The following is a 23,053-nucleotide window of genomic DNA, read 5'->3' as shown; positions in this document are numbered from 1 at the left end:
GTAGTGGCTTAGTCCCTGGAAGCTCTGGTTGCTTGGCATTGTTGTACTTTTGGGGTCTCGAGCCCCTTCAAGCTCTTCCAATTCTTTCTCTGATTCCTTCAATAGGGGACCTATTCTCAGTTCAGTGGTTTGCTGCTGGCATTCGCCTCTGTATTTGCTGTATTCTGGCTGTGTCTCTCAGGAGCGATCTACATCCGGCTCCTGTCGGTCTGCACTTCTTTGCTTCATCCATCTTGTCTAATTGGGTGGCTGTATATGTATGGGCCACATGTGGGGCAGGCTCTGAATGGGTGTTCCTTCAGTCTCTGTTTTAATCTTTGCCTCTCCCTTCCCAGCCAAGGGTATTCTTTTTCCTCATTTAAAGAAGGAGTGAAGCATTCACATTTTGATCATCCGTCTTGAGTTTCGTTTGTTCTAGGGATCTAGGGTAATTCAAGCATTTGGGCTAATAGCCACTTATCAATGAGTGCATACCATGTATGTCTTTCTGTGATTGGGTTAGCTCACTCAGGATGATATTTTCCAGTTCCAACCATTTGCCTACGAATTTCATAAACTCGTTGTTTTTGATAGCTGGTAATATTCCATTGTGTAGATGTACCACATTTTCTGTATCCATTCCTCTGTTGAAGGGCATCTGGGTTCTTTCCATTTTCTGGCTATTATAAATAAGGCTGCGATGAACATAGTGGAGCACGTGTCTCTTTTATATGTTGAGGCATCTTTTGGGTATATGCCCAAGAGAGGTATAGCTGGATCCTCAGGCAGTTCAATGTCCAATTTTCTGAGGAACCTCCAGACTGATTTCCAGAATGGCTTTACCAGTCTGCAATCCCACCAACAATGGAGGAGTGTTCCTCTTTCTCCACATCCTCGCCAGCATCTGCTGTCACCTGAGTTTTTGATCTTAGCCAATCGCACTGGTGTGCGGTGAAATCTCAGGGTTGTTTTGATTTGCATTTCCCTTATGACTAAAGATGTTGAACATTTCTTTAGGTGTTTCTCAGCCATTCGGCATTCCTCAGCTGTGAATTCTTTGTTTAGCTCTGAACCCCATTTTTTTAATAGGGTTATTTGTTTCCCTGCGGTCTAACTTCTTGAGTTCTTTGTATATTTTGAATATAAGGCCTCTATCTGTTGTAGGATTGGTAAAGATCTTTTCCCAATCTGTTGGTTGCCGTTTTGTCCTAACCACAGTGTCCTTTGCCTTACAGAAGCTTTGCAGTTTTATGAGATCCCATTTGTCGATTCTTGATCTTAGAGCATAAGCCATTGGTGTTTTGTTCAGGAAATTTTTTCCAGTGCCCATGTGTTCCAGATGCTTCCCTAGTTTTTCTTCTATTAGTTTGAGTGTGTCTGGTTTGATGTGGAGGTCCTTGATCCACTTGGACTTAAGCTTTGTACAGGGTGATAAGCATGGATCGATCTGCATTCTTCTACATGTTGACCTCCAGTTGAACCAGCACCATTTGCTGAAAATGCTATCTTTTTTCCATTGGATGGTTTTGGCTCCTTTGTCAAAAATCAAGTGACCATAGGTGTGTGGGTTCATTTCTGGGTCTTCAATTCTATTCCATTGGTCTATCTGTCTGTCTCTGTACCAATACCATGCGGTTTTTATCACTATTGCTCTGTAATACTGCTTGAGTTCAGGGATAGTGATTCCCCCTGAAGTCCTTTTATTGTTGAGGATAGCTTTAGCTATCCTGGTTTTTTTGTTATTCCAGATGAATTTGCAAATTGTTCTGTCTAACTCTTTGAAGAATTGGATTGGTATTTTGATGGGGATTGCATTGAATCTGTAGATTGCTTTTGGTAAAATGGCCATTTTTACTATATTAATCCTGCCAATCCATGAGCATGGGAGATCTTTCCATCTTCTGAGGTCTTCTTCAATTTCTTTCCTCAGTGTCTTGAAGTTCTTATTGTACAGATCTTTTACTTGCTTGGTTAAAGTCACACCGAGGTACTTTATATTATTTGGGTCTATTATGAAGGGTGTCGTTTCCCTAATTTCTTTCTCGGCTTGTTTCTCTTTTGTATAGAGGAAGGCAACTGATTTATTTGAGTTAATTTTATACCCAGCCACTTTGCTGAAGTTGTTTATCAGCTTTAGTAGTTCTCTGGTGGAACTTTTGGGATCACTTAAATATACTATCATGTCATCTGCAAATAGTGATATTTTGACCTCTTCTTTTCCGATCTGTATCCCTTTGATCTCCTTTTGTTGTCTGATTGCTCTGGCTAGAACTTCAAGAACTATATTGAATAAGTAGGGAGAGAGTGGGCAGCCTTGTCTAGTCCCTGATTTTAGTGGGATTGCTTCAAGTTTCTCTCCATTTAGTTTAATGTTAGCAACTGGTTTGCTGTATATGGCTTTTACTATGTTTGGGTATGGGCCTTGAATTCCTATTCTTTCCAGGACTTTTATCATGAAGGGGTGTTGAATTTTGTCAAATCCTTTCTCAGCATCTAATGAAATGATCATGTGGTTCTGTTCTTTCAGTTTGTTTATATAATGGATCACGTTGATGGTTTTCCGTATATTAAACCATCCCTGCATGCCTGGGATGAAGCCTACTTGATCATGATGGATGATTGTTTTGATGTGCTCTTGAATTCGGTTTGCCAGAATTTTATTGAGTATTTTTGCATCGATATTCATAAGGGAAATTGGTCTGAAGTTCTCTTTCTTTGTTGTGTCTTTGTGTGGTTTAGGTATAAGAGTAATTGTGGCTTCGTAGAAGGAATTCGGTAGGGCTCCATCTGTTTCAATTTTGTGGAATAGTTTGGATAATATTGGTATGAGGTCTTCTATGAAGGTTTGATAGAATTCTGCACTAAACCCGTCTGGACCTGTACTCTTTTTGGTTGGGAGACCTTTAATGACTGCTTCTATTTCCTTAGGAGTTATGGGGTTGTTTAACTGGTTTATCTGTTCCTGATTTAACTTCGATACCTGGTATCTGTCTAGGAAATTGTCCATTTCCTGAAGATTTTCAAATTTTGTTGAATATAGGTTTTTATAGTAAGATCTGATGATTTTTTGAATTTCGTCTGAATCTGTAGTTATGTCTCCCTTTTCATTTCTGATTTTGTTAATTTGGACGCACTCTCTGTGTCCTCTCGTTAGTCTGGCTAAGGGTTTATCTATCTTGTTGATTTTCTCAAAGAACCAACTTTTGGTTCTGTTGATTCTTTCTATGGTCCTTTTTGTTTCTACTTGGTTGATTTCAGCTCTGAGTTTGATTATTTCCTGCCTTCTGCTCCTCCTGGGTGTATTTGCTTCTTTTTGTTCTAGAGCTTTTAGGTGTGCTGTCAAGCTGCTGACATATGCTCTTTCCTGTTTCTTTCTGCAGGCACTCAGCGCTATGAGTTTTCCTCTTAGCACAGCTTTCATTGTGTCCCATAAGTTTGAGTATGTTGTATCTTCATTTTCATTAAATTCTAAAAAGTTTTTAATTTCTTTCTTTATTTCTTCCTTGACCAGGTTATCATTGAGTAGAGCATTGTTCAATTTCCACGTATATGTGGGCATTCTTCCCTTATTGTTATTGAAGACCAGTTTTAGGCCGTGGTGGTCCGATAGCACGCATGGGATTATTTCTATCTTTCTGTACCTGTTGAGGCCCGTTTTTTGACCAATTATATGGTCAATTTTGGAGAAAGTACCATGAGGAGCTGAGAAGAAGGTATATCCTTTTGCTTTAGGATAGAATGTTCTATAAATATCCGTTAAGTCCATTTGGCTCATGACTTCTCTTAGTCTGTCGACATCACTGTTTAATTTCTGTTTCCATGATCTGTCCATTGATGAGAGTGGGGTGTTGAAATCTCCCACTATTATTGTGTGAGGTGCAATGTGTGTTTTGAGCTTTAGTAAGGTTTCTTTTACATATGTAGGTGCCCTTGTATTTGGGGCATAGATATTTAGGATTGAGAGTTCATCTTGGTGGATTTTTCCTTTGATGAATATGAAGTGTCCTTCCTTATCTTTTTTGATGACTTTTAGTTGGAAATTGATTTTATTTGATATTAGAATGGCTACGCCAGCTTGCTTCTTCTGACCATTTGCTTGGAAAGTTGTTTTCCAGCCTTTCACTCTGAGGTAGTGTCTGTCTTTGTCTCTGAGGTGTGTTTCCTGTAGGCAGCAGAATGCAGGGTCCTCGTTGCGTATCCAGTTTGTTAATCTATGTCTTTTTATTGGGGAGTTGAGGCCATTGATATTGAGAGATATTAAGGAATAGTGATTATTGTTTCCCTTTATATTCATATTTGGATGTGAGGTTATGTTTGTGTGCTTTCATTCTCTTTGTTTTGTTGCCAAGACGATTAGTTTCTTGCTTCTTCTAGGGTATAGCTTGCCTCCTTATGTTGGGCTTTACCATTTATTATCCTTTGTAGTGCTGGATTTGTAGAAAGATATTGTGTAAATTTGGTTTTGTCATGGAATATCTTGGTTTCTCCATCTATGTTAATTGAGAGTTTTGCTGGATACAGTAATCTGGGCTGGCATTTGTGTTCTCTTAGGGTCTGTATGACATCAGTCCAGGATCTTCTGGCCTTCATAGTTTCTGGCGAGAAGTCTGGTGTGATTCTGATAGGTCTCCCTTTATATGTTACTTGACCTTTTTCCCTTACTGCTTTTAATATTCTTTCTTTATTTTGTGCATTTGGTGTTTTGACAATTATGTGACGGGAGGTGTTTCTTTTCTGGTCCAATCTATTTGGAGTTCTGTAGGCTTCTTGTATGTCTATGGGTATCTCTTTTTTTAGGTTAGGGAAGTTTTCTTCTATGATTTTGTTGAAGATATTTACTGGTCCTTTGAGCTGGGAGTCTTCACTCTCTTCTATACCTATTATCCTTAGGTTTGATCTTCTCATTGAGTCCTGGATTTCCTGTATGTTTTGGACCAGTAGCTTTTTCCGCTTTACATTATCTTTGACAGTTGAGTCAATGATTTCTATGGAATCTTCTGCTCCTGAGATTCTCTCTTCCATCTCTTGTATTCTGTTGGTGAAGCTTGTATCTACAGCTCCTTGTCTCTTCTTTTGGTTTTCTATATCCAGGGTTGTTTCCATGTGTTCTTTCTTGATTGCTTCTATTTCCATTTTTAATTCCTTCAACTGTTTGATTGTGTTTTCCTGGAATTCTTTCAGGGATTTTTGCGATTCCTCTCTGTAGTCTTCTACTTGTTTATTAATGTTTTCCTGTGTTTCCCTAAGTGTGTTCATGTCTTTCTTGAAGTCCTCCAGCATCATGATCAAATATGATTTTGAAACTAGATCTTGCTTTTCTGGTGTGTTTGGATATTCCATGTTTGTTTTGATGGGAGAATTGGGCTCCGATGATGGCATGTAGTCTTGGTTTCTGTTGCTTGGGTTCCTGCGCTTGCCTCTCGCCATCAGATTATCTCTAGTGTTACTTTGTTCTGCTATTTCTGACAGTGGCTAGACTGTCGTATAAGCCTGTGTGTCAGGAGTGCTGTAGACCTGTTTTCCTCTCTTTCAGTCAGTTATGGGGACAGAGTGTTCTGCTTTCGGGCGTGTAGTTTTTCCTCTCTACAGGTCTTCAGCTGTTCCTGTGGGCCTGTGTCTTGAGTTCACCAGGCAGCTTTCTTGCAGCAGAAAATTTGGTCTTACCTGTGGTCCTGAGGCTCAAGTTCGCTCGTGGGGTGCTGCCCAGGGGCTCTCTGCAGCAGCAGCAACCAGGAAGACCTGTGCCGCCCCTTCCGGGAGCTTCAGTGCACCAGGGTTCCAGATGGTCTTTGGCTTTTTCCTCTGGCGTCCGAGATGTGTGTGCAGGGAGCAGTCTCTTCTGGTTTCCCAGGCTTGTCTGCCTCTCTGAAGGTTTAGCTCTCCCTCCCACGGGATTTGGGTGCAGAGAACTGTTTATCCGGTCTGTTTCTTTCAGGTTCCGGAGGTGTCTCAGGCCAGTGTCCTGCCGCTCCTGGGCCCTCCCCCACGGAAGCCCAGAGGCCTTATACAGTTTCCTCTTGGGCCAGGGATGTGGGCAGGGGTGAGCAGTGTTGGTGGTCTCTTCCGCTCTGCAGCCTCAGGAGTGCCCACCTGACCAGGCGGTTGGGTCTCTCTCTCACCGCGTCTGGGCAGGATTTCAATATATGAATTCAGTGGGGTACAAACATTCAGATTCTAGCAGTGTTAAATGTTAGGACAGGAGATGTGGAAGAAAATGAATGCAGGAGAAAAGAGAGCGAACACTGGATATGCCTCTCTGTGTCCCAGCAACGATGCTGGAGAGAAGATACATCTTCCACAGAACCCTTCTGCCAAGCTGTAGTTATATTCACATGAGAGGGTGGGACCTTGGAGGGTCACTTAGCAGGAAGGTATAGATTTCTAAGGAAACTCAGTAGCTGTGTGTGGTGAGTGATCAGGCTTATGGCTAGGTGGCAGGAGACAGTGTATGGTGACGACAACGTTAGTCTAGGGTTACCTGTTACTGTAAATATTTTTAAAAAGAACTCCAACTCACGCAAGCACCTTTACCAGTGGGCCACATGGTGTCAGAGGTCTCATTCTGCCAGACAGACTCTGGCAGACTCTCTGGCCCAGAGTTCTCAAAACATCCCCACCTTACTCACTCAGTTCCCAGTTTCCATCCCACACTACCGCTGGCTACTCTCTGGGCCTGCGGCGATCTCTCGACCTCTCCTCCATGACTAGCCCCACCAGCAGCCATTCATCTAGTTCCCAAGGCGGGTCTCTGCCACACCAGTCCCATACAGAGACTTTCCATCTCCCAGCTCTCTGCTGGGAATTCACATTCCCAACAACTCATTAAAATCAAAACTCTGGAGGCTTCTAACTCATCAATCAGATTTATATCAGTAAATTCTCATCCCACAAAACGTACACACAATAAACTCAGAGCCAATTAATATTAATATAAACTACCCACCTACATGAAACAAATTGTCCTGAAATTATCCATCCCTTATGAGATTTTCATAGCTTCCTGTGGCTAATTAAAGCCACACAGGGATGGGTCATCCTACTCCTCCCCCATCTTTTCTTCTTCTTTTTCCTCCTCTCTCCTCCAAAACTCTATGCCTGCCTTACTTTTTCACTGCCACTCACAGGCCTGGCCTTATCATGAGCCTGCCCTCACCTGCATATAGACACCAATCCACAGTTGGTAACATGGACTAGTGGGTAGAGGAGCTAGCACAGAGGTTGGAGACCTGACACCAATCTCCAGATTCCACAAGGTGGCAGGACAGACCTGACTTCTCACACTGCAATGCTCTGATTGCTGATTTGGCCTGCATACTTGGACAGACAGATACACTCGAGCAAACAGGACACACACACACACACACACACACACACACACACACACACAGAGGCATGTACACATACACACACAGTAAAATAAACTAATTATTTTAAAGCTAATCTTGGGCTAGAGAGATGGCTCAGTCGGTAAACTGCTTGCTGAACCCCTGGATTCGATGCCCAAAACCCACACTGAGAGTGTGACAAACGATTGGCTTTCTTGGTGTCTTCCATGGCCTCTAGCCTACTGATGATGACCCAATCATGCCAAGTGTTCTTGGACACCCAGTCTCTCTGTGACCTGTGGCTCTGAGTAACTCCATGGAAGCATTGCTGTCTCTGGCACTGCCTCTGTCACCTGTACACCTGACAGCTCCCGGGTTCTTCAGCACGGCACCAGCACCAGACCATAAGTCCCACAGAGTCTCTATTGCATTTTTGTTTTTTATTTCTTCTAAATTTTGGAAATAAGGTCTCTCTATGTAGCCCAGGCTCTCCTGAAACTCACCACATAGACCAATCTGGCCTCAAACTCACAGAGATCCAAGGCATGTGTCACCCAAACGTGGCCCCTTACTGAGGAGTTGAATTCAAGAGAGGTGAGGGAGCTGGAGTGACTGTTGAGTAGCCCCGGTGAGAGCCCCTTATCCATTTCTGTTCAGAGAAATCATCTCAGGGTCTAACTCAGCTTTTTACAGGGTGATTCATTTAGATGGTCAAAAACTATTTTAAAGGGTTCTATCTAAACCCAAAGTACAGGTAACTGGCACTAAACGAGAATGCCAAAACAAAGTAAGGGCCTTTTCAAGAATGAGCATTCCTTGGGATTTTACACGTTGGGTTAGAAGATGGTTCCCTGATTATGTGTGTACTGCTCCTGCAGCAGACAGGAGTGCAGTCTCCAGCCCCCATGTTGGGTGTCTCAGGACCAATGTAACTCCAGGTGCAGGTGGCCCCCACCTCAGGGCTCCTCTGGCATCTGCATTTTACAAGTACAAACTCACAGAGACACACACATGCACACAATTTTTAAAAAATACCTTTTAAAAAACACTTTATTACAGAAAGATTTTATTACTGTATGAAAATGAAAATGGTTTTAAAGTTTATAAATCTTTGTCAATAAAAATGTTATCATTAAGTATTCACATGTGTTTCCCATATAATTTTAAAAATATATTCTCTCACCTCCACCCCTGCCCGAGGACATGGCCTCTACTCTTTTACTTCTGTGAAAGACTTTGGGGTTCAGGCCAGGCTTGATTTGGATCTGGGGCAATCCCCTTAGCTCTGAGCTTAAAGGTAAGCGACCACAGGGGTGTGCCACCATCCCCAAGTTAAATCTAAGCATCTACTTGGATTTCCCCATCTCCCCACTCTGGCCCTGGCCAGGGGTTGAATCTCCATCCTAGAACTTACCACACATATATTTCCCCCTTAGCTACATTCCCACCATACTTTGGCTCAAGAGGGTCTATAATGAATTTCACATCTGCTATGTGGCACGCCAGTGGAAAGGTGGGTGCTCGTTTTTATACAGTGCCACAGTGAGATCAGGACTTTCATTTTGTGGAGTTTAGTGCAGTTCTCGGAGAATGGGAAGCCTAAGTACATGAATATGTATTTGGTAATACAAATCTGTTCTATAAGAACTGTCATGGAATGGCCCCACCAGCCTCAGGCACACACAGTACTGGTATAGAGGTAACAGCAGTTAGCAAGATTCCTGAGGCTGGACTCCTTGTCTTGCCAAGGGCCTAAGAAAGAAGCCATGTTGGTGCCATTCAGCAAAGTACTGAAACGATAAAACCAGACACATGGGTGAGACACAAACAAGGCAGCGCAATATATCAACAAGTTTTCCAAGTAGCAGAAAGCAAACCTACTCTGAGTAGATCTGTTGTCATAACCAGTGAAATGAGACCCAACCGAACGAAGTTTGCCCCTTTAGTTAATGTTAGTACAGAACCCTGACCATTGTCTGCACGGGGCCCAGCTCCTAAACTCATCCAGTTAGAAATGTCATTTACACACAGTTGAGAGGGAAAAGGCCTTATAAATGATTCAGAATTCAATTTAATAAAAATATAAGCTGACTACCTAGGGCCACTTTCCTCTTGAGAAAGAAAAAACTGTCTATACTTCATTGGTATAAATTAATTAGACAAAGGTATTTCTCTTTTCAATTTTTTGATTTTCATTTCATTCAAACAGAAACAGAATTATGTCACTTTCACCCACTTTTCCTCCCTCCACCCCCTCCCACTTACCGTCCCTCAAATCCTACCCTTTATTCTTACATGCATAGACAGACAGACAGATCCCAATTATATGTCCATGGGCAGGAGTGGGTGTGTGCATGTGAGTGGAGGTGCCTGCAGAGGACTTAAGCATGGGACCCCTCTAGAGCCGGAGTTCAGATAGTTGGAAGCACCCAGTATGCATGGGGAACTAGGACTCGGGTCCTCCCCAACAGCAGCCTCCTAGTCCCTCTGCAAGAGTAGCATCTGAACTACGTGAGCCAGATGCCAGTTGACTTGTGAGTGGCATTGTTTGGTGTTTTCAGCCCCTGAAAACATTTCTTTTGGTTTCTAGATGCCAATGACTCTTAGATTATACCTTTAGAAAATCCACTGAGAACACCAATTAGGACCGACAAACAGAAGAACAATCTATCCAGTTTATAAATTCCGCTTTAGCAGTAAAGGAATTTAGTGACTCGCTTACTTTTACTTGGTTTCTTAACCTGTTATAGAGCTAACCTCTGTTGTGTCTCATGCACCCCATACAGCTTCCATGGCGCTGTACTCACAGCCTTGCTCTCCCAACATACAGAAGTCCCCTTCGTGTAAGAGGATATGCTAAGAAGGAGCAGTAACCCTGGTGCTCGCCTACCTCTGGAAGAGCTCTCTGCAGCACACATATGTCTCATAGGTTCTACTGGTGAAATTTGTGTTTAAGAATGAGACACAGTCAGTTTCAGCACCTCTGGGAACATAGAGGATTCCTGCATGGAGGAGATAAGAATGACTTCAAGGAGGAAGATTTGGTACATGGCCCCCAAAGGTCTGTACTGCTTGGTTGGATGTAGATTAGGTGTCTGTGGGATGGATGGTTAGTTAAATAAACCTTCTGAGAGAGATCCTGTTATCTCTGCAAGAGACCATGCTTGGCCACCTACCTGCCATACAGGCACTGATGAAGGAAACACAGGCACCTGTGAAGAGGGCCCTGACCACAAGCTTGCACAAGTCACTCTTCCGTTGGGGAACCATGGATGCTGTAGGAAACAATAGAAAGCAATTGATATCTTCCTCACACAGCAAGGAGGTGTAGCCCATGAGTCCCCAATAGAAGAATGCAAAAAAAGAAAAAAAGCAGGTCCAATGAATAGTGTTCTTTGACAAATCATCTAAGGCTGTTAACCTTCCTTAAGAGGTGTATACATAAGTTAGTCTTGATTTATAACTCAGACTTCTCCTGGATCAAGGATTGTATATCTGACGCTTACCTCAGTGGTTCTGGAACACATTCAAGATAAATCTGAATCAAGCTGGGCTCTGAGCACCTCAAGCAGGCACAGGTGCCTGTGTTGGCCAGTTGAGATCTACACTGTTAAGTCCAGACTGGAACTATATGGACCATTTTAAACCCAGCTCAGAGTCACAGCTATCATGTGACAAACATACAGAAATATGGATGAGTGTTTAACAGAGAGAAAAAAGATAACCCAAAAGGAAATTGTTTCATCTTCACACGATTTAATCAGCTATCAATGACATAAATTTAGTGAATCTATCCCAGAATATGATAGCCATAAATGACATTTTAACATTCATTTCATATTTAATTGCTTCTTAGACCCATTTCTAACTTGGCTCTTCCAAGGGCTCAACTCGAGATTTTGAAAGAAACTCAGACACAGCACACACACATAAACAGAGACTCTTTCTCTCTCTCTCTCTCTCTCTCTCTCTCTCTCTCTCTCTCTCTCTCTCTCACACACACACACACACACACACACACACCACAAACAAACACACACACATACACAGAGACTCTCTCTCTCTCTCACACACACACACATACACACACACACACACACACACACACACACACACACACACGGCCCTGCAGGACCACTCCCTCTCTCTTGGTATTCCTCCAACCATCACCCAGAGTCAGCACCCTGAATACCTCTGCTTCAAGTACTAACTACTCCTCAGTACTCCGGGACTCTCGGCTTTTACCCAACGAGATATGATACTCACTGACTCCACTTATCTGATATGTCTCGTGTTTATATTTGGCATTTTTAAATTCCTGCACAAATATCGCTCCTATAAAGTTAAAAACTGTTGAGTAGGTTAATTTCAGAAAGTACTTTTGGCAGTTTAAGGAGCAAGATAGAAATATAATTTTCATAACCTCTTTCTTAAAAAGAAGATAAAAATAAAGCCCATTTGTGCCTTGGAGAAAGGAGAAGAGGGAGATAAGACATCGATTATAAAGGATATACGGTAGTCAGACTGACTGCGTTAGCTCTGAGTTATGTGTGGCCTAAGAAGGCCACTTCATTCCAGCTTCTCTAGGGAACCTCAGCTTTGCAGTGAGCTAAGGCTGGATCTGCCTGGCATGTAGAGGACCTGGGGGAATTGAACAACTCACTCAAGCCTCCCAGTGTGATCCCTATGGAAGTAAGATTGGCAAATCCACAGAGAGAAAATGTTGCAATGATTTCAGCCTTCACCTGGGGGGGAAACAAGTAGATAAATTTAGTTCTAGTAAATTCCAACCTAGGCTCAGAACCAGGTTGGAAGTTCCAGGGCACACCAAAACTTTCTTACAGTGCTCTAAGGAATCACAAATGGTGCTCAGAAAACAACCAGCCCCAGTTACAACCACTGTCATGATATGGTAATACTACACAACTCCTGACCCAACAGGATTCTTATTAAAGAGACAGAGAAAATGACCTAGATGCAAAGGCAGAGGCAAGAAAGGTTGTTTCATAGACGTTTGAATGTGCACATAAATGGAAGTAGGACATCCAGGAGAAGATATGTTCTTTGGACAGTCCCAATGTAAGGAACAGCAATCAGCTCATAGATCAAAGTTGGGTCAGAATGCAAAAGAGAAAGAACACAGACCTGAAGCAGAAGCTGGAGTACTGACACACATGCTTCTGCTTGTCTCGTGCTTAGGCTGGGACACTAAGAAACACCTTGGGCCCCCAATATTTGTGTGGCACATTGTGCCTTCCCTCAGATATGCTTCTCGCTCTGTTATTTGCTGGATTGTCACTTACAGAAATCCACTGTTTCTCGCCATTGATCCACTCTTCGACTCCAGAGAGACGTTTGTTCTTGTACTGAGACAGTTGTTGATAGGCCACAAATTCATTTATGAAGAATTTGACTCCCACTATCTCAGCCACCAATGGGCAGTCTGCCCACTGTACACCCATCATGAAAACCATTGGCCTTAGGACATAGGAGCAGATGACCTGAGGGAGAGAGAAAGAAGGGAAAGGAAGAGAAGACAACAAAGGTCAGGTGCCAGGAGTCACTCCAGACACTTAGGCTCCTCTCCTTTCTCCACCACCTTCTCTGCCTCAGGCTTTCAGCTTACAGAGGGTCAGGAAAACAAGCCCAACACATATAAGACTTTACCTGGAAAGTGAGTCCATGGATATCCACCATTTCCCCCAGCCAGGAAAGGGTAGAATTGATGAAGGCCAATACAGCCAGAAAGGCAATCAGGTTGGCTGCAACATTAGCAACAAGGCCTATGGCATCTGTGGCTCCGTTGCTCGCGGCTTCCAGAATATTCCTCTCTTCCCTGTGGTTATTGGGCATAGAGAAAGAATATGCTACCTACAGTAGTCTCAGCTCCTCAGAGAGGAGAAGCTCCATTGACCCTAAAGTGGAAGAAGTGGGCAGCCAGCCACTGTGAGGGGTGATGTGACTCCTTAGCAATTCTTTCTCTGAAGTGATTCAGATGCTCTTGCTATGAAAGTCTGATGCCTAGAACTTGTAATATTTTTATATAAGGCACTAATACAGGTGGGAAAGTTAAACCCAAACAAAACAAAAATTGAAAATGATTAGCTGGGAAGCCAAAATAGCAAAAGGGGACATGGGGTAACAGACCTTCTTCCTTTGGGGAAACTGGAAGTCTCTAGTGCACTAGGCTTCTCTAGGTAGCACACATCACCATCTCCTGAATTGTCCCCTGCTCACCCTCGAGGCAGCTTCACTCCCTCCTTGCTCTTGAACTTGGACTCTTCTACTTCTGGATATACCAGTTTGGACAAGGCAAGTGCACAAGGGGCAGCCATCACTGAGGCAGAAATCAAGGATGATGCATCAATCTGTAAAGCCAGATGGGGATTAGCACCACTATAGGGCTCAACATGGGTGCACCAAGAGCGATTCTGTTGACTGTGCCTCACCCCAAAGGATATGAAGGCTCCCAACACTGTGCCTGCTATAGTAGCAAAGCCTCCAGTCATCACTGCATGGATTTCAGAGAGGGTCATGTCTGCAAGGTAGGGACGGATGAGCAGAGGTGCCTCTGTCTAAAAACAAAGAGAAATAGTCACATACCGAGAGAGTATTACTCCTCATGTCAAACTGCTTAGCCCAGGAAGGGAATGGGCCTATCAGATACATGCCCTTCCAGCTAGTGGACAAAGTCCTACCCAATCATCTCCTTGCTGGTCTGTTTTCAAGTGTTTCTATATCATGTTATAGAATACTGTAGACAACTGGTGATCATTCACTTTATTTGCCATGCCTAAATCCATGCACCTAGCGAATAAATTATAGCATAGAGCTCACTTGTTGATCGCACACTAGATGCCTATAAAGCATGCATTAAAGGAACTGAAAATAGCTTGTGTAAGCAAATGCTTTATGAAATAATAAGAAAATACTGTCAAGCCAGCAAGAAAGTTCAGCCAGAAGACCTGAGGACAATATCTAGAACCCACATGGTAGATAGAAGGAAAGAAGAAACCAACATCTACAAGTTGTCTTCTAACCTCCACATGAGAGCCATGATACAAGAGCACTTACACACATACACACACACACACACACACACACACACACACACACACACACACACACAGAGAGAGAGAGAGAGAGAGAGAGAGAGAGGTATTAAATAAGCACAATGCAATTTTTAATGAAACATCTGTAATTGCCTATTAATTAGGAAGATTCAGAGAGGAAATTTCCTAACTCAATCCATGAGGTCATTTATCCTTTAATAAGTGTCAGCAAAAGGATTTATTAGCTACTAAGAACATTCATGCAAGATTCCTAGAAGATTAGAGTCTAGGTTGAAAAATTCAACTGATTATAAATGATTTTAGCAATATGTAAGATCATGAAAAAATCTAGACATATTCTGAAAATAGATCAAAAGCAGATAAGTAACCCAAAGCTTTGGGAGAGAAAGACCCCAATGTTAATTTCTTACTCATTTGAAAAACAATTGTCCCTAATGTTGATTTGACCAGTCGATAGCATAGATTTAACACTGGAATGGTTAATGTTCATTATCAATAATTGATAGAATCTCCTTAAAAATGACTCTAGGGATGCCTGTGAGGGGTTATCTTGATAGGTCAGCCTGTGTGAGCTCATTTTAATTAGGTGAATTGAAGTGGGAAGACCCACTCCCTAGGCTTGGATCCTGGATGCTGGGCACCAACATCACTCTTCAGCTGCCTTAAGCTCCTGTCACCAAGCTCTTCCCCACAGGATGGCTGTACTCTCAGACTATGAGTACAATAATTCCCTTCTCTCTTTATATGCCTTTTTCCATGGTACTTGATCACAGCAAAGGGGAAAGACACCCATTCCACACAAACACTTCCTCTTCTACCACACAGATAGATGCACTGAGAAAGATGCTGTGTGAAGAAGAGCCCTGCTAGTCCTGAGAAAGACAAGCCATTGCCTCCCCAGACACCTTGGAAAGCCACAGGAATTCACAGCAAGAAAGTAGAGGTAGCTCAGCCATTCTTCCTAGCTCAAGAGGGAATAAGGTTAGGAGACTAGGACTTTCACCTACAATCCTGTGTGAGAAGCTGCATCAGTGGCTAAGAACAACCTTCTAAATAGTGTGTCTTGACTGTGTGTTAGTCATCTAGGGTCAAGCAAGGAACTGAGTTTTCCAAGACCCTATGAGGACTTTCATAAGGGATTGACTACCCCACAGTCTTCATTTCTCTGCTTTTCACAAGAAAAATGAGCACATCAAGATTCTTGGTGACACATGCCTATATGCCCAGCACTTGGGAGAGGGAGGCAGGAAGTTCAGAAATTCCAGTTCAAACTCAACCACATAGTGACTATGAGGTCAGTCTGGGCTACATAACACCATGTCTTAGAAAACCAGGAAGGGTTTCCGGTTACTCCCCTCACGGCAAGCTGGAACCCAACCCCAAGGTGCGACTTTAGGCCCAAGACCAGAGGTACGACCAACTTTTCTGCTCCATGTGACCTGCCTGGTGGACTTAGGACACACAAAGGCAAAATTCCTCTGGGACCAGACACTTGTGGTTTCTAGCTCTGCCTGAACCTCGCTGATCTTGGCCCACAGCTCCCTGCTCCCAAACACCATGGGAGAGAGAGCTGATTGCCCAGACATGTGGGGACTCTTGAGACCGCAGGGCAGGAGAGCCTTCCAGTACTGTGCACTTTGCCTACAACCCTGGCCCAAGAGGAAATTGTATAGGGATGCTGGGAACAGGAAGATAGGTGCACTCATGCTGCAGGAGCCCTACAGTCCACACTGGGCCCGAATCTGAAGGGACCCCGTCAAACAGCTCCAAGCACCCAAATCCCATGGGAAGAAGAACTAGACCTTCAGAGGGGTAGACACACCAGGGAAACCAGAGAAGACTACGCTCTGCCCACATTTCTGACACTAGAGGAAAACACCAAGCGCCATCTGGGCCCCCTGTGCACAGGGACCCGGGAGAAAGAGGGGGAGGCCTTTCTTGTAACTGCCCTCACAGAGAGCTGAACCCCAGCCTCAAGGAACGACTACAGGCCTGAGACCAGAGGTAATATCAACATTTCTGCTCCAAGCAACCTGCTTGGGGAACTTAGGACACAAGCCAACAGGAACAGCTGAAAGCCAATAGACAGGAAGGACTACATGCCTGAAAGCAGAACACTCTGTTCCCATAACTGGGTGAAAGAAAAGAGGAAAACAGGTCTACAGCACTCCTGACACACAGGCCTATAGGACAGTCAAGCCACTGTCAGAAATAGCAGAAAAAGGTAACACCAGAGACAACCTGATGGCGAGAGGCAATCACAGGAACCCAAGCAACAGAAATCAAGACAACATGGCATCATCAGAGCCCAATTCTCCAATCAAAGCAAACACTGAATATCCAAACACACCAGAAAAGCAAGATCTTGATTTTAAATCACATGTGATCATGATGGAGGACTTAAAGAAAGACATGAAGAACTCCCTAAGAGAAATGCAGGAAAACATAAATAAACAAGTAGAAGCATATAGAGAGGAATCATAAAAATCCCTGAAAGAATTCCAGGAAAATACAATCAAACAGGTGAAGGAATTAAAACTGCAAATAGAAGCAGTAAAGAAAGGACAAAGGGAAACAACCCTGGATATAGAAAACCAAAGGAAGAGACAAGGAGCCGCAGATACAAGCATCAGCAACAGAATACAAGAGATAGAGGAGAGAATTTCAGGAGCAGAAGATTCCATAGAAATCATCGACAAAACAGTCAAAGATAATGTAAAAGAAAAAGCTACTGGTCCAAAACATACAGGAAATCCAGGACTCAATGAGAAGATTAAACCTAAGGATAATAGGTATAGAAGAGAGTGAAGACTCCCAGCTCAAAGGACCAGTAAATATCTTCAACAAAATCATAGAAGAAAACTTCCCTGACCTAAAGAAAGAGATGCCCATAAACATACAAGAAGCCTACAGAACTCCAAATAGATTGGACCAGAAAAGAAACTCCTCCATTCACATAATAGTCAAAACACCAAATGCACAAAAGAAAGAAAGAATATTAAAAGCAGTAAGGGAAAGAGGTCAAGTAACATATAAAGGCAGACTAATCAGAATTACACCAGACTTCTCACCACAGACTTTGAAAGCCAGGAGATCCTGGACAGATGTCACACAGACCCTAGGAGAACACAAATGCCAGCACAGGTTACTGTATCCAGCAAAACTCTCAATTAACATAGATGGAGAAACCAAGATATTCCATGACAAAACCAAATTTACACAATATCTTTCTACAAATCCAGCCCTACAAAGGATAATAAACGGTAAAACCCAACATAAGGAGGAAAGCTAGACCCTAGAAAAAGCAAGACACTAATCATCTTGGCAACAAAACAAAGAGAAGAAAACCACACAAACATAATCTCACATCCAAATATGAATATAACAGGAAGCAACAATCACTATTCCTTAATATATCTCAACATCAATGGACTCAATTTCCCAATAAAAAGACATAGATTAAGAAACTAGATATGCAATAAGGACGCTGCATTCTGTTGCCTACAGGAGACACACCTCAGAGACAAAGACAGACAATACCTCACGAGAAAACAACTTTCCAAGAAAATGATCTGAAGAAGCAAATTGGCGTAGCCATTCTAATATTGAATAAAATCGATTTTCAACCAAAAGTCATCAAAAAAGATAAGGAAGGACACTTCACATTCATCAAAGGAAAAATCCACCAAGATAACTCTCAATCAAAATATCTATGCTCCAAATACAACGGCACCTACATACATAAAAGAAACCTTACTAAAGCTCAAAGCACACATTTCACCTCACAAAATAATAGTAGGAGATTTCAGCACCCCATTCTCATCAATCAACAGATCATGGAAACAGAAAGTAAAGAGAAACATAGACAGACTAACAGAAGCCATGAACCAAATGGACTTAACAGACATTTATAGAACATTCTATCCTAAAACAAACCACTTTCTCACCACCTCATAGTACTTTCTCCAAAATCGACCATATAATTGGTCAAAAAACGGGCCTCAACAGGTACAGAAAGATAGAAATAATCCCATATGCCCATTCAGACCACCACAGGCTAAAGATGGTCTTCAATAATCATAAGGAAAGAACGCACACATGTACATGGAGGTTGAACAATTCTCTACTCAATGATAACCTTGTCAAAGAAGAAATAAATAAAGAAAATAAAGACTTCTTAGAAGTTAATGTAAATGAAGGCACAATATACCCAAACTTATGGGACACAATGAAAGCTGTGGTAAGAGGAAAACTCATAGCTCTGAGTGCCTGCAGAAAGAAAGAGGAGATATCAGCAGCTTGACAGCACACCTAAAAGCTCTAGAACAAAAAGAAGCAAATACACCCGGGAGGAGTGGAAGGCAGGAAATAATCAAACTCAGAGCTAAAATCAACCAAGTAGAAACAAAAAGGACCATAGAAAGAATCAACAGAACCAAAAGCTGGATCTTTGAGAAAATCAACAAGATAGATAAACCCTTAGCCAGAATAATGAGAGGACACAGAGAGTATGTCCAAATTTAAAAAATTAGAAATGAAAAGGGAGACATAACTACAGAATCAGAGGAAATTCAAAAAAGTCACCAGATGCTACTACAAAAGCCTATATTCAAAAAAACTTGAAAATCTGCAGGAAATGGACAGTTTCCTAGACAGATATCAAAGTTAAATCAGGAACAAAATAAACCATTTAAACAACCCTATAACTCCTAAAGAAATAGAAGCCGTCATTAAAGATCTCCCGACCAAAAGGAGCCCAGGTCCAGATGGGTTCAGTGCAAAATTCTATCAGACCTTCATAAAAGACCTCATACCAATACTATCCAAACTATTCCACAAAATTGAAACAGATGGAGCGCTATCAAATTCCTTCTATGAAGCCAGAATTACTGTTATACCTAAACAACACAAAGACCACACAAAGAAAGAGAACTTCAGACCAATTTCCCTTATGAATATCAATGCAAAAATACTCAATAAAATTCTGGCAAACCGAATCCAAGAGCACATCAAAACAATCATCCATCATGATCAAGTAGGCTTCATCCCAGGCATGGATGGGATAGTTTAATATACGGAAAAACATCAACGTAATCCACTGTATAAACAAACTGAAAGATAAAAAGCACATGATCATTTCATTAGATGCTGAGAAAGCATTTGAAAAATTCAACACCCCTTCATGATAAACGTCCTGGAAAGAATAGGAATTCAAGCCCATACATACACAAAGTAAAATCCATATACAGCAAACCAGTAGCTAACATTAAACTAAATGGAGAGAAACTTGAAGCAATCCCACTAAAATCAGGGACTAGACAAGGCTGCCCACTCTCTCCCTACTTATTCAATATAGTTCTTGAAGTTCTAACCAGAGCAACAGAAAACAAAAGGAGATCAAAGGGATACAGATTGGAAAATAAGAAGTCAAAATATCACTATTTGCAGATGATATGATAGTATATTTAAGTGATCCCAAAAGTTCCCCCAGAGAACTACTAAACCTGGATAAACACCTTCAGCAACGTGGCTGGGTATAAAATTAACTCATATAAATCAGTAGCCTTTCTCTACACAAAAGAGAAACAAGCCAAGAAAGAAATTAGGGAAAGACACCCTTCATAATAGTCCCAAATAATATAAAATACATCGGTGCGACTTTAACCAAGCAAGTGAAAGATCTGTATGATAAGAACTTCAAGCCTCTGAAGAAAGAAATTGAAGAAAATCTCAGAAGATGGAAAGATCTCCCATGCTCATGGATTGGCAGGATTAATATAGTAAAAATGGCCATTTTACCAAAAGCGATCTACAGATTCAATGCAATCCCCATCAAAATACCAATCCAATTCGTTATAGAGTTTGACAGAACAATTTGTAAATTCATCTGGAATAACAAAAAACCCAGGATAGCTAAAACTATCCTCAACAATAAAAGGACTTATAGGGGAATCACTATCCCTTAACTCAACAGGATTACAGAGCAATAGTAATAAAAACTGTACGGTATGGGTACAGAGACAGGCAGATAGACCAGTGGAATAGAACTGAAGACCCAGGAATGAACCCACACACCTAGGGGCACTTGATTTTTGACAAAGGAGCCAAAACCATCCAATGGGAAAAAGATAGCCTTTTCAGCAAATGGTGCTGGTTCAACTGGAGGTTAGCATTTAGAAGAATGGAGATTGATCCATGCTTATCACCCTGCACAAAGCTTAAGTCCAAGTGGATCAAGGTCCTCCACATCAAACCAGATACACTCAAACTAATGGAAGAAAAAGTGGGGAAGCATCTTGAACACATGGGCACTGGAGAAAATTTCCTGAACAAAACACCAATGGCTTATGCTCTAAGATCAAGAATTGACAAATGGGATCTCATAAAACTACAAAGCTTCTGTAAAGCAAACAACATTGTTAGGACAAAACAGCAACCAACAGATTGGGGAAAGATCTTAACCAATCCTACAACTGATAGAGGGCTTATATCCAAAATATACAAAGAATTCAATAAGTTAGACTGCAGGGAGACAAATAACCCTATTAAAAATGGGGTTCAGATCTAAACAAAGAATTCACAGCTGAGGAATGCCGAATGGCTGAGAAGCACCTAAAGAATTTGTTTAACATCTTTAGTCATAAGGGAAATGCAAATCAAAAGAACCTTGAGATTCCACCTCAGACCAGTCAAAATGGCGAAGATCAAAAACTACAGCAACAGCAGAGGCTGGCAAGGATGTGGAGAAAGAGGAACACTCCTCCACTGTTGGTGGGATTGCAGACTGTAGCAACCATTCTGGAAATCAGTCTGGAGATTCCTCAGAAATTTGGACATTGAACTACCTGAGGACCCAGCTATACCTCTCTTGGGCATATACCCAAAAGATGCCTCCACATATAACAAAGACATGTGCTGCACTATGTTCATAGCAGCCTTATTTATAATAGCCAAAAGCTGGAAAGAACCCAGATTCCCTTCAACAGAGGAATGCATACAGAAAATGTGGTACATCAACAAAATAGAGTACTATTCACCTATCAAAAGCAATGAATTTATGAAATTCATAGGCAAATGGATGGAACTGGAAAATATCATCCTGAGTGAGGTAACCCAATCACAGGAAAACACACATGGTATGCACTCATTGATAAGTGGATATTAGCACCAATACTAGAAATATGGTAGATGCACAGAACATATGAAACTCAAGAAGCATGACCAAAATGAGGGTGCTTCACTTCTACTTTAAAAGAGGAACAAGAATATCCTTGGGATGGGATAGGGAGGATAGAACAGAGGCTGAAGGAACACCCATTCAGAGCCTGCCCCACATGTGGCCCATACATATACAGCCACCAAACTAGATAAGATGGATGAAGCAAAGAAGTGCAGGCCAACAGACACCGGATGTAGATCTTTCCTGAGAGACACAGCCAGAATACAGCAAATACATAGGCCAATGCCAGCAGCAAACCACTGAACTGAGAATGGGACCCCCGTTGAAGGAATCAGAGAAAGGACTGAAAGAGCTTGAAGGGGCTTGAGACCCCATATGAACAACAATGCCAAGCAACCAGAGCTTCCAGGGACTAAGCCACTACCCAAAGACTATACATGGACTGACCAACCTCATAGGTAGCAATGCATAGCCTAGTAAGAGCACCAGTGGAAGGGGAAGCCCTTGGTCCTGCCAAGGCTGGACCCCCAGTGAATTTGATTGTTGGGAGTAGGGAGGTAATGGGGGGAGGATTGGGAGGGGAACTTCAATATATAAAGGGAGGTTGAGGGGTTAGGGTGATGTTGGCATGGAAACCAGGAAAGGGAATAACATTTGAAATGTAAATAAGAAATACCCAATTTAATAAAGATGGGGGAAAAAAGAGAAAGAAAAACACGAAAGAAGGAGGTGTGGAGGGAATGGAAGGGAAAATCCTCTTTGTAAATTTGTTCTGTTTAAAGTTCTTGGTTCTCGAGAGATTAGAAAAGCAGAAGGCTCCAGGGAACTTACCATTCCCACAAAGATGTTTCCTGCCACGGCCAGGGTCTCTGCAGCTGTGGTACCCATGGTGATTTGCAGGAACCAGGCAATCTACAAGAACCCAGACACATAAATCTTCAACATTAGTAGGAGTCTTGGATATTCTCCAGCAAAAGCCCTCCCCTCTATTCCATTGGGTGGTAAAGAAACGCAGGCCCAAAAAAATAGTATGGCCTAGAGTAACAGAAGAAGTTGCAAACATTAGCCAGACAGAACTCAGGCCTTGGGGTTTCTAGAACAAGCAAATTCAGCCCAGTATGAAAGAACTTTTTACCATGTTCTGCCTCCAGCCCATCTCAGGCCTGGGTAATCATTTGATACCAGGAGGCTTCAGAGAGATGGACTTTTCAAATTGGTTCTGTTTCTCCACATCCCACATATGAACTTTCTCCCCCAACGTAAGTATGAATTCATTCATTCTCCTGACAGACTCAAGCTGAAGGTCCTTTCATGGAAACCAAATGCCTTACCTTCTGGATCACCCACTGCACAAGGCCCAGGTAGTAGAGAATAGACATCACACATCCGAAGAAAATAATGATTGGGAGAGACTGCAACAAGAATGGAGGCAGTGTGTGAGACACTATAGTGAGTGTGCGGTGTGGGGCACACATAATCCCCGGCTCTCTGCCCCT

At 42.3% G+C, this 23,053-nt stretch overlaps 1 protein-coding gene across 2 annotated transcripts in view; it reads right to left on the bottom strand.

Annotated features, from left to right (window-relative positions):
* Nucleotides 1–8,336: 8,336 nt before the first annotated feature.
* Nucleotides 8,337–23,053, bottom strand: part of LOC120101643 (sodium/nucleoside cotransporter 2-like) — a 29,529-nt gene continuing 14,812 nt past the window's right edge. For both annotated transcript variants that reach the window (XM_039106537.2, XM_039106538.2), the window contains exons 9-18: nucleotides 22,889–22,969; nucleotides 22,389–22,469; nucleotides 13,754–13,879; nucleotides 13,542–13,672; nucleotides 12,972–13,140; nucleotides 12,608–12,805; nucleotides 11,968–12,049; nucleotides 10,481–10,579; nucleotides 10,195–10,306; nucleotides 8,337–9,094 (exon numbers count right to left, since the gene is read on the bottom strand). In XM_039106537.2, the coding sequence (XP_038962465.1) occupies nucleotides 8,977–9,094; nucleotides 10,195–10,306; nucleotides 10,481–10,579; nucleotides 11,968–12,049; nucleotides 12,608–12,805; nucleotides 12,972–13,140; nucleotides 13,542–13,672; nucleotides 13,754–13,879; nucleotides 22,389–22,469; nucleotides 22,889–22,969 (1,197 nt within the window). In that variant the 3' untranslated portion in view covers nucleotides 8,337–8,976. The remainder of the gene's footprint in view (nucleotides 9,095–10,194; nucleotides 10,307–10,480; nucleotides 10,580–11,967; nucleotides 12,050–12,607; nucleotides 12,806–12,971; nucleotides 13,141–13,541; nucleotides 13,673–13,753; nucleotides 13,880–22,388; nucleotides 22,470–22,888; nucleotides 22,970–23,053) is intronic.

This window comes from Rattus norvegicus, chromosome 3 (genome assembly GCF_036323735.1).
Source record: "Rattus norvegicus strain BN/NHsdMcwi chromosome 3, GRCr8, whole genome shotgun sequence".
Lineage (NCBI taxonomy): Eukaryota > Metazoa > Chordata > Mammalia > Rodentia > Muridae > Rattus > Rattus norvegicus.
Note: the sequence above shows the minus strand (reverse complement) of the source record. Positions and strands in the feature narration are given on the sequence as shown.